This window comes from Aquarana catesbeiana, linkage group LG02 (genome assembly GCF_042186555.1).
Source record: "Aquarana catesbeiana isolate 2022-GZ linkage group LG02, ASM4218655v1, whole genome shotgun sequence".
In the NCBI taxonomy this organism is placed as follows: Eukaryota; Metazoa; Chordata; class Amphibia; order Anura; family Ranidae; genus Aquarana; species Aquarana catesbeiana.
Window position 1 is genome coordinate 152,018,064 of NC_133325.1, and position 12,256 is coordinate 152,030,319.

General features: G+C 51.9%; 1 protein-coding gene across 1 annotated transcript in view; it reads left to right on the forward strand.

The window, feature by feature from the left end:
- Positions 1-12,256, forward strand: part of NCKAP1L (NCK associated protein 1 like) — a 382,805-nt gene that overhangs the window by 161,405 nt on the left and 209,144 nt on the right. Inside the window, exon 23 of the mRNA XM_073613639.1 lies at positions 1,708-1,805. Within this exon, the coding sequence (XP_073469740.1) occupies positions 1,708-1,805 (98 nt within the window). The remainder of the gene's footprint in view (positions 1-1,707; positions 1,806-12,256) is intronic.

Sequence of the window (12,256 nt, forward strand, 5' to 3'; positions counted from 1 at the left end):
TCAAATACACTCCTAAACCTTGTGGACAGCCTTCCCAGAAGAGTTAAAGCTGCTCTAGCTGCAAAGGGTGGGCCAACTCAATATCCAACCCTATGGACTAACACTGGGATGCCAGGTGTCCCAATACTTTTGACAATATAGGGTATATATAAAACATTTTTTTCAAACGGCTAGCTAAGTCCTATAACTTTTTTGAATTATTAATATTTAATACTATCCTTTTGCCATCTGAAGAAATTGATGTATTCATTCCCATTCCCTCACAGGAAGTTCACTATAGTCTTCTTATGCAACAACTGGCCATGTAATAGGGAAGTCCTATCCCAACTCAATCTTCTCTCTGTCATACTCTTTTTACAGCCACTTGTTGCTTCTTTTAAAAAATGCAGCTGTCTTATCAAATCAGAAAAATAAACAAAGGGCAGGATGTGGAAGGGCCACATTTTCCTGTGTAGTGATATTTTCTGCCTCTTATGCAAAGGTGGGGGCATATTGGCATGCTAAGAGGGGGGGTATGAAAAGCCTATAACTTCTGGACTGTGCAGGTATAATAAAATGATAGTAAAATGAAACCACTAGATTCCCTTTATTGTCTTTAATGTCTGTCAGATTTATTGTGAAGATGTACAAGCATGTTTGTTAAAACCAAAAAGTCCTATAGAAGTCCAGGTCTAGCGCTGTGCCTGGGCAGCAGCTGGGAAACCTATTGAGGAAGACACAAGTTACATTGGGTGTATTTATAAAAAAAAAGTTTGCATAGCATTTTGTCCAACGAAACTTCTAGAACAAAAACCTATGCAAAAAAAAATCAAATGTTTTCAGGCTATTTCCTCTACAGGTCAAATGTAATAGAGTGGTTTGGCAAAATACCATATTATGATCACTAGATGGAGCTAATGATCATAGGGAATAACTACTTTTTTCTTTTGATTTTCAGCTCCCCCTAGTGGCCATAATGTCGTATTTTCTTGATCCACTTTACTTTAGCCTGAGAACATTTGATTTTACCCCATTCACACAAAACAAATGCGCCAGCAACTTCACGGCACAAATAGCTATGCACATTTTAATAAATACACGCCAAAGTTTTGCAAGTATACTGTACATGCCTGCACTATTTGTAACCTGCAGTTTTAATGTGTTTGAAAAAAAAAATGGTTCTGATTTAAAGGAGAAGTACAGACAAAGCTTGTTTTTCTGTACTTCACCTGTGGAGCACTCCTGTGACCTGTTTTCAGCAGACAGCTCGTTGTCAGTTGATGTCACAGAGCCAGTCCAGGCTGGGGTAAGATCACAACAATATGATCAGGATCTGCCCACAACCCTGGACCAGCACCTGGCTCAGCCTCTCAGTGAGCCACTGAGAGCCCGAGTCAGCCGCTCCCACCCCCTCCACAGCCCAGTGCTCCAGTGAGAGCGGGTTGGGGGGGAAACAGTGCTGCTGACTGACAGTCACCAGATCTCTGCTCACGGAGCTCTGAGAACCGAGCGATCAACAGTCTTCGATCATTTGGCCCTCAGTCTTTAGGCCGGTGGGGGGCTGATGCAGCATCGCAGTGATGCTGCATCCACCAAGGTAAGTGTAATGCTTGAAAAAAAAAGCCATACTTCTCTTTTAACTCAAGAATTTGAACCAGTTTTTACTAACCCTGTGCGTGTACTCTATCATTTGCTTAGAACATTTTCTTTTTATTCTTGCTTCTCCAGAAATGAAAGCTTTGGCTGAGCTGATTGGTCCATACGGGATAAAATTCCTGAGTGAGAACCTCATGTGGCACGTGACATCACAGATTGCAGAGTTAAAGGTAACGATTTCACTGTTTTAAAGACAATGAGGCAACGTCTTCTTAGGATTTATGCAAGAGTAAATTGCTATGAATGAGCACCTGAATGAAAGAAGTAAAATATATAGAAGCTCTGTGTGCTTCTGAAAGATCTAATAATGGCACCGCTGTAATAATTATAAAGAGCTGTTCTACAAAAGCTCGTGGAAACCTGTAGTTTGTCTTCTTCCTGTGCTGCTGACAAACCCATTTCATACTCTGTATTTTTCTTAGCTTTGTACTCATGCTGCCTGTAAAAAATAGGCTTATATATAATATTGCTCAGAATCAGAGTGGTGGAAAACTAGATTAACTCATTGCATTTATTTAACAATGACTTTGCATTGTTCTGACTGTCCTAAAATGATGAATAGTGAAATCAGATTGACTAGTAGGTACACACTGAACCCTTTCTACAGCCCTTCTTTTAAAATATGTGTATACATTTTTGTTAGTTGTGTGCACATATTTAATCTAGAAACCTTTATACACACTAGGGCTTTATACACACTGTGCATTTTTTTTGGGAAGTCCTATCTCAACTCAATATTCTTTCTGTCATACAACCAGTCTTTTTACAGCCACTTGTTGCTTCTTTTAAAAAATGTCTTATCAAATGTCTTATCAAATCAGAAAAATAAACAAAGACCAGGGAAGGGCCACTTTGTCCTGTGTAGTGATATTTCCTGCCTCTTATGCAAAGGTGCAATTGCAATTTTTTTTTAACAAAAATATGTAGAAGAATACATATCAGCCTAAACTGAGGAAAAAAATAGTTTTTTTATATATTTTTGGGGGATATTCATCATAGCAAAAAGTAAAAAATAATGCAGTTTTTAAAAAATTGACACTCTTTTTTTGTTTATAACGCAAAAAATAAAAACCACAGAGGCGATAAAATACCACCAAAAGAAAGCTCTATTTGTGGGGAAAAAAGGACGTCAATTTTGTTTGGGTACAACGTCGCACGACCGCGCAATTGTCAGTTAATGCGACGCAGTGCCGAAACGCAAAAAGTGCTCTGGTCAGGAAGGGGGTAAATTCTTCCGGGGCTGAAGCTGTTAAAGTGGTGGTACACCCTGTACAACCACTTTCACCTACAGGTATGCCTAGATTAAGGCTTATCTGTAGGTGCTGTAAATATCTCCTAAACCTACACGATTTAGGAGATATTTACAATTCCACGTACGATGAGTTCTTCTGCGCATGTGGCGATGTATTCGGCGCATGTGCACTTTAGAAAGGGCACGCTTTGCCGTTTCTAGCTGGGGTCATGCCGTGACTGGCGGCTCCCATGCGCATGCGCGGGAGTGAGGTCACGTGACTCTGGCCAGTCACAGAGCCGGAGTTTGTGGCCCCGGAAGGAAGAGGGCTGAAGATGGACGCTTCCAGCCAGCGGGAACATCGGGGACATCGCAGGCTTCGGTTTCAGGTAAGTGACACATAATGGGCTACTATGTGATGCATAGTAGCCCATTATGCTTTACCTTTGCAGGGACACAAAGAGGAAGTAAAACCCTTTAGGGTTTACTTCCTTTTTAAGTACTTATATCAATTGACAGGTGTATTCTCACTTTAAACACGTTCTAGACTTATAACATTATTCTTCTTTCTTATTTCTTGATAGCCTCCTTATGTACCCTAAATAGAAACTTTCTTATATGACTTTTGTGCGTAGGGAGGTCTCTGTTGACCCTAGCTCCCAACTGTTCCTGATTTCGAGGGACTGTCCCTGATTGGAACAAAGTCCCTCTGTCCCTCTTTTCTCCTCATTTGTTTTACATGTTGGTCTGATCTATATAGTTGTATATAAAATGAACTATTTATCTTTCAAAAAGCGCTTCACAGTGCTAAACCTTTCATTCAATTTCTAAATTGCTATATTTGTCAATTTCAAAAGAAAATATAAAGGAATAGTAGTGGTTAAAAAAAAAAAAAAAAAAAAAAGTACTTGTGGGTTTATCTAATTATTATTTTTTGTTTAATTCTCCTTTGAGGGGGCATGGCAGGGTGTGTGTCCTATGCCTACATACTTTTGCTAGGTATGCTATTGACTAGGGATGAGCCGAACACCCCCCGGTTCGTTTCGCACCAGAACTTGCGAACAGATAAGAAATTTGTGCGAACACTGAAGTCTATGGGACACGAACATGAAAAATTGAAAATGCTCATTTTAAGGGCTTATATGTATGTTATTACCATAAAAATGTTTGGAGACCCGAGTACTGCCCCAGATGACATGTATCAATGCAAAAAAAAGTTTTTAAAGGGGCTGTTTTTTTCAGGAGCAGTGATTTTAAGAATGCTTAAAGTGAAACAATATAAATGACATATTCCTTTAAATATTGTACCTGGGGGGTCCCCTTAGTCTGCCTGTAAAGTAGCACATTTTCCCCATGTTTAGAAAAGTACTGCAAAATGACATCTCTAAAGGTAAAAATGTCTTTTAAAATTGCTCACAGCTGTAATGTATTGCCAGATCCTGACAATAAACATAAAAAATCATTTTAAAAAACAATGTGGGTTCCCCCCCCCTCCCAGTCCATACCAGTCCCTTCAGGTCTGGTATGAATATTAAGATGAACTCCATGCCAATTTTTTTTTTAAATGGCGTGGGGGCCCCCCTCCCAAAATCTATACCAGACCCAAAGGGCCTGGTATGGAAGGGGGAACCCATGCCATTTTTTCCTTAATTCTGTCATAGGGCTCCTCTTAACCACTTCAATACACACTATATTATATATTGTAAACTGCACTATATACCCTGCACTGTATTATATATACTACACTGAGGACACTATATACTCAACTGCAGTGTATATACTATACGGACTGCACTATATACTCTGCTGAAAAATTGGACCTTAGGTGTTGATGGTGGCAGAACACAGTAACCTCTCACAGTTATTCTTGTTGGGCACAGGAACGGTCCCTGCTGTTAAATATTATTTCAATATTTATAATTACATCCCCCTGTTAAACAGGGGCATAAACATTGGGCCTTAGGTGTTGGTGGTGCCAGAGCACTGTAACCCCTCACAGTTACTCTTGTTGGGTGCAGGTGAGCAGGGGGTACAGTGGTGGGGCAGATGTGCAGGGTAGTACAGTGGTGGGACAGATGTACAGTGATGGGGCAGATGTGCAGGGGGTTAAAGTGGTGGGGCAGATGAGCAGGGGGTTACAGTGGTGGGGCAGGAGAGCATGGGGAACAGAGGTGGGGCAGAAGAGCAGGGGGGTACAGAGGTGACACAGATGTACAGGAGGTACATTAGTGGGGCAGACAAGAAAGCGGGTTACAGTGGTGTGGCAGATGAGCGGATGGGTTCAGTGTTACGACAGATGAGAAGGTGATTCAGTAGTGAGACAGAAGAGCATGGGGATGTGGCGGTGGAGCAGATGTGCAGGGAGGAACAGTGGTGGGGCAGATGAGAAAAGGGGTACATTGATGGGGCAGATGAGCTGGGGGGTTACAGTGGTGGGACAGAAGAGCAAGAGGGTACAGTGATGGGGCAGATGTGCAGGAGGTAAGGTGGTGGCAGAGATGAGAAGGGAGTTCAGCGGTGGGACAGAAAAGCAGGGGGGTACAGGGATGGGGCAGATGAGCAGGGGGTTACAGTGGTGGGACAGATGAGCAGAGGGGGTTCAGTGTTGGGGCAGAGGAGAAAGGAGGTACATTAGTGGGACAGATGAGCAGGGGGTTACAGTGGTGGGACAGAGGAGCAGGGGGTACAGAGGTGGGGCAGATGTGCAGAGGGGTGCAGAGGAGAAAGGAGGTACATCGGTGGAACACATGAGCAGGGGGTTACAGTGGTGGGGCAGAAGAGCAGGGAGAACAGAGGTGGGACAGATGTGCAGGAGGTACAGTCTCGTGGGGCAGATGAGAAAGGGGGTTACAGTGGTGGGACAGATGAGCAGATAAGTTCAGTGTTAGGACAGATGGGAAGATAGTTCAGTGGTGGAGCAGATGTGCATGGAGGTACAGTGGTGGGGCAGATGAGAAAGGGAGATCATTGGTGGGGCAGTGGTGGGACAGAAGAGCAGGAGATTACAGTGGTGTGACAGATGAGCAGGGGGGTACAGAGGTGGGGCAGATGTGCAGGGTAGTACAGTGGTGGGGCAGATGTGCAGGGGGTTACAGTGGTGGGGCAGATGAGAAAGGGGGTACATTGGTGGGGCAGATGAGAAAGGGGGTACATTGGTGGGGCAGATGAGCAGGTGGTTACAGTGGTGGGACAGAAGAGCAGGAGATTACAGTGGTGTGACAGATGAGCAGGGGGGTACAGAGGTGGGGCAGATGTGCAGGGTAGTACAGTGGTGGGGCAGATGAGAAAGGGGGTACATTGGTGGGGCAGATGAGAAAGGGGGTACATTGGTGGGGCAGATGAGCAGGGTGGTACAGTGGTGGTGCAGATGTACAGGGGGTTACAGTGGTGGGGCAGATGAGCAGGGGAGTTACAGTGGTGGAGCAGATGAGCAGGGGGTACAGAGGTGGGGCAGATGTGCAGAGGGGTGCAGAGGAGAAAGGAGGTATATCAGTGGAACACATGAGCAGGGGGTTAAAGTGGTGGGGCAGAAAAGCAGGGGGAACAGAGGTGGGACAGATGTGCAGGAGGTACACTCGTGTGGTGCAGATGAGAAAGGGGCTACAGTGGTGGGATGAATGAGAAGATGGTTCAGTGGTGGAGCAGATGTGCATGGAGGTACAGTGGTGGGGCATATGAGAAAGGGGGAACATTGGTGGGGCAGATGAGCAGGGGGTTACAGTGGTGGGACAGATGAGCAGGGGGGTACAAAGGTGGGGCAGACGTGCAGGGTAGTACAGTGGTGGGGCAGATGTACAAGGGGTTACAGTGGTGGGGCAGATGAGCAGGGGGGTTACAGTGGTGGGGCAGATGAGCAGGGGGGCACAGTGGTGGGGCAGATGAGCAGGGGGGTACAGCGGTGGGGCAGATGAGCGGGGGTACAGTGATGGGGCAGATGTGCAGGGTAGTACAGTGGTGGGGCAGATGTACAGTGGTGGGGCAGATGTGCAGGGGGTTACAGTGGTGGGGCAGATGATCAGGGGGTACAGTGGGGGGGAAGATGAGCAGGGGGTACAGTGGTGGGGCAGATGAGCAGGGGGTACAGTGATGGGGCAGATGTGCAGGGTAGTACAGTGGTGGGGCAGATGTACAGTAGTGGGGCAGATGTGCAGGGGGTTACAGTGGTGGGGCAGATGATCAGGGGGTACAGTGGTGGGGCAGATGAGCAGGGGGTACAGTGGTGGGGCAGATGAGCAGGGGGGTACAGTGGTGGGGCAGATGAGCAGGGGGTACAGTGGTGGGGCAGATGTGCAGGGTAGTACAGTGGTGGGGCAGATGTGCAGAGTAGTACAGTGGTGGGGCAGATGTACAGTGGTGGGGCAGAGGGTTACAGTGGTGGGGCAGATGAGCAGGGGGTACAGTGGTGGGGCAGATGAGCATGGGGGTACAGTGGTGGGGCAGATGAGCAGGGGGTACAGTGGTGGGGCAGATGAGTATGGGGGTACAGTGGTGGGGCAGATGAGCAGGAGGGTACAGTGGTGGAGCAAATGAGCAGGGGGTACGGTGGTGGGGCATATGTGCAGGGTAGTACAGTAGTGGGGCAGATGTACAGTGGTGGGGCAGATGTGCAGGGGGCCACAGTGGTGGGGCAGATGAGCAGGGGGGTACAGGGGTGGGGCAGATGAGTGGGGGGTACAGTGGTGGGGCAGATGTGCAGGGTAGTACAGTGGTGGGACAGATGTACAGTGGCGGGGCAGATGTGCAGGGGGTTACAGTGGTGGGGCAGATGAGCAGGGGGTACAGTGGTGGGGCAGATGAGCAGGGGGTTACAGTGGTGGGACAGAAGAGCAGGAGATTACAGTGGTGTGACAGATGAGCAGGGAGGTACAGAGGTGGGGCACATGTGCAGGGTAGTACAGTGGTGGGGCAGATGTGCAGGGGGTTACAGTGGTGGGGCAGATGAGAAAGGGGGTACATTGGTGGGGCAGATGAGAAAGGGGGGAACATTGGTGGGGCAGATGAGCAGGGTGGTACAGTGGTGGGGCAGATGTACAGGGGGTTACAGTGGTGGGGCAGATGAGCAGGGGAGTTACAGTGGTGGAGCAGATGAGCAGGCGGTACAGAGGTGGGGCAGATGTGCAGAGGGGTGCAGAGGAGAAAGGAGGTACATAAGTGGAACACATGAGCAGGGGGTTACAGTGGTGAGGCAGAAAAGCAGGGGGAACAGAGGTGGGACAGATGTGCAGGAGGTACAGTCTTGTGGTGCAGATGAGAAAGGGGGCTACAGTGGTGGGATGGATGAGAAGATGGTTCAGTAGTGGAGCAGATGTGCATGGAGGTACAGTGGTGGGGCATATGAGAAAGGGGGAACATTGGTGGGGCAGATGAGCAGGGGGTTACAGTGGTGGGACAGATCAGCAGGGGGTACAGAGGTGTGGCAGACGTGCAGGGTAGTACAGTGGTGGGACAGATGTGCAGGGTAGTACAGTGGTGGGGCAGATGTACAGTGGTGGGGCAGAGGGTTACAGTGGTGGGGCAGATGAGCAGGGGGTACAGTGGTGGGGCAGATGAGCATGGGGGTACAGTGGTGGGGCAGATGAGCATGGGGGTACAGTGGTGGGGATGAGGAGCTGGGGGGTACAGTGTTGGGGTAAATGAGCAGGGAGTACAGTGATGGGGCAGATGTACAGTGGTGGGGCAGAGGGTTACAGTGATGGGGCAGATAAGCAGGGGGTACAGTGGTGGGGCAGATGAGCATGGGGGGTACAGTGGTGGGGCAGATGAGCATGGGGGTACAGTGGTGGGGCAGATGAGCATGGGGGTACACTCGTGGGGCAGATGAGCAGGGGGGTACAGTGGTGGGGCAAATGAGCAGGGTGTACAGTGGTGGGGCAGATGTGCAGGGTAGTACAGTAGTGGGGCAGATGTACAGTGGTGGGGCAGATGTGCAGGGGGTTACAGTGGTGGGGCAGATGAGCAGCGGGGTACAGTGGTGGGGCAGATGAGCGGGGGTACAGTGGTGGGGCAGATGTGCAGGGTAGTACAGTAGTGGTGGGACAGATGTACAGTGGTGGGGCAGATCTGCAGGGGGTTGCAGTGGTGGGGCAGATGAGCAGGGGGTACAGTGGTGGGGCAGATGAGCAGGGGGGTACAGTGGTGGGGCAGATGAGCAGGGGGGGTACAGTGGTGGGGCAGATGAGCAGGGGTACAGTGGTGGGGAAGATGAGCAGGGGGTACAGTGGTGGGGCAGATGTGCAAGATAGTACAGTGGTGGGGCAGATGTACAGTGGTGGGGCAGATGTGCAGGGGTTACAGTGGTGGGGCAGATGAGCAGGGGGGTACAGTGGTGGGGCAGATGAGCGGGGGGTACAGTGGTGGGGCAGATGAGCAGGGGGTACAGTGGTGGGGCAAATGAGCAGGGGGTACAGTGGTGGGGCAGATGTACAGGGTAGTACAGTAGTGGGGCAGATGTACAGTGGTGGGGCAGATGTGCAAGGGGTTACAGTGGTGGGGCAGATGAGCAGGGGGTACAGTGGCGGGGCAGATGAGCAGGGGGGTACAGTGGTGGGGCAGATGAGCAGGGGGGTACAGTGGTGGGGCAGATGAGCAGGGGGGTACAGTGGTGGGGCAGATGAGCAGGGGGGTACAGTGGTGGGGCAGATGAGCAGGGGGTACAGTGGTGGGGCAGATGTACAGTGGTGGGGCAGATGTGCAGGGGGTTACAGAGGTGGGGCAGATGAGCAGGGGGTACAGTGTTGGGGCAGATGAGTATGGGGGGTACAGTGGTGGAGCAGATGAGCAGGGGGGTACAGTGGTGGGGCAGATGAACATGGGGGGTACAGTGGTGGGGCAGATGAGCAAGGGATACCGTGGTGGGGCAGATGAGCAGGTGGTACAGTGGTGGGGCAGATGTGCAGGGTAGTACAGTGATGGGGCAGATGTACAGTGGTGGGGCAGAGGGTTACAGTGATGGGGCAGATAAGCAGGGGGTACAGTGGTGGGGCAGATGAGCATGGGGGGTACAGTGGTGGGGCAGATGAGCATGGGGGTACAGTGGTGGGGCAGATGAGCATGGGGGTACACTCGTGGGGCAGATGAGCAGGGGGGTACAGTGGTGGGGCAAATGAGCAGGGGGTACAGTGGTGGGGCAGATGTGCAGGGTAGTACAGTAGTGGGGCAGATGTACAGTGGTGGGGCAGATGTGCAGGGGGTTACAGTGGTGGGGCAGATGAGCAGCGGGGTACAGTGGTGGGGCAGATGAGCGGGGGTACAGTGGTGGGGCAGATGTGCAGGGTAGTACAGTAGTGGTGGGACAGATGTACAGTGGTGGGGCAGATGTGCAGGGGGTTACAGTGGTGGGGCAGATGAGCAGGGGGTACAGTGGTGGGGCAGATGAGCAGGGGGGTACAGTGGTGGGGCAGATGAGCAGGGGGGTACAGTGGTGGGGCAGATGAGCAGGGGTACAGTGGTGGGGAAGATGAGCAGGGGGGTACAGTGGTGGGGCAGATGTGCAAGATAGTACAGTGGTGGGGCAGATGTACAGTGGTGGGGCAGATGTGCAGGGGTTACAGTGGTGGGGCAGATGAGCAGGGGGGTACAGTGGTGGGGCAGATGAGCGGGGGGGTACAGTGGTGGGGCAGATGAGCAGGGGGTACAGTGGTGGGGCAAATGAGCAGGGGGTACAGTGGTGGGGCAGATGTACAGGGTAGTACAGTAGTGGGGCAGATGTACAGTGGTGGGGCAGATGTGCAGGGGGTTACAGTGGTGGGGCAGTTGAGCAGCAGGGTACAGTGGTGGGGCAGATGAGCGGGGGTACAGTGGTGGGGCAGATGTGCAGGGTAGTACAGTAGTGGTGGGACAGATGTACAGTGGTGGGGCAGATGTACAAGGGGTTGCAGTGGTGGGGCAGATGAGCAGGGGGTACAGTGGCGGGGCAGATGAGCAGGGGGGTACAGTGGTGGGGCAGATGAGCAGGGGGGTACAGTGGTGGGGCAGATGAGCAGGGGGGTACAGTGGTGGGGCAGATGAGCAGGGGGTACAGTGGTGGGGCAGATGAGCAGGGGGTACAGTGGTGGGGCAGATGTACAGTGGTGGGGCAGATGTGCAGGGGGTTACAGAGGTGGGGCAGATGAGCAGGGGGTACAGTGGTGGGGCAGATGAGTATGGGGGGTACAGTGGTGGAGCAGATGAGCAGGGGGGTACAGTGGTGGGGCAGATGAACATGGGGGGTACAGTGGTGGGGCAGATGAGCAAGGGATACCGTGGTGGGGCAGATGAGCAGGTGGTACAGTGGTGGGGCAGATGTGCAGGGTAGTACAGTGGTGGGGCAGATGTACAGTGGTGGGGCAGATGTGCAGGGGGTTACAGTGGTGGGGCAGATGAGCAGGGGGTACAGTGGTGGGGCAGATGAGCAGGGGGGTACAGTGGTGGGGCAGATGAGCAGGGGGTACAGTTGTGGGGCAGATGTGCAGGGTAGCACAGTGGTGGGGCAGATGTACAGTGGTGGGGCAGTTGTGCAGGGGGTTACAGTGGTGGGGCAGATGAGCAGGTGGGTACAGTGGTGGGGCAGATGTACAGTGGTGGGGCAGATGTGCAGGGGGTTACAGAGGTGGGGCAGATGAGCAAGGGGTACAGTGGTGGGGCAGATGAGTATGGGGGGTACAGTGGTGGAGCAGATGAGCAGGGGGGTACAGTGGTGGGGCAGATGAACATGGGGGATACAGTGGTGGGGCAGATGAGCAGGGGATACCGTGGTGGGGCAGATGAGCAGGGGGTTACAGTGATGGGAGAGATGAGCAGGGGGTACAGTGGTGGGGCAGATGAGCGGGGGGGTACAGTGGTGGGGCAGATGAGCAGGGGGTACAGTGGTGGGGCAGATGAGCAGGGGGTTACAGTGATGGGAGAGATGAGCAGGGGGTACAGTGGTGGGGCAGATGAGCAGGGGGTACAGTGGTGGGACAGATGTGCAGGATAGTACAGTGGTGGGGCAGATGTGCAGGATAGTACAGTGGTGGGACAGATGTGCAGGATAGTACAGTGGTGGGGCAGATGTGCAGGGGGTACAGTGGTGGGGCAGATGAGCAGGGGGGTACAGTGGTGGGGCAGATGAGCAGGGGGAGTACAGTGGTGGGGCAGATGAGCAGGGGGTACAGTGGTGGGGCAGATGAGCAGGGGGGTACAGTGGTGGGGCAGATGAGCAGGGGGTACAGTGGTGGGGCAGATGAGCAGGGGGTACAGTGGTGGAGCAGATGAGCAGGGGGTACAGTGGTGGGGCAGATGTGCAGGGGGTTACAGAGGTGGGGCAGATGAGCAGGGGGTACAGTTGTGGGGCAGATGAGTATGGGGGGTACAGTGGTGGAGCAGATGAGCAGGGGGGTACAGTGGTGGGGCAGATGAACATGGGGGGTACAG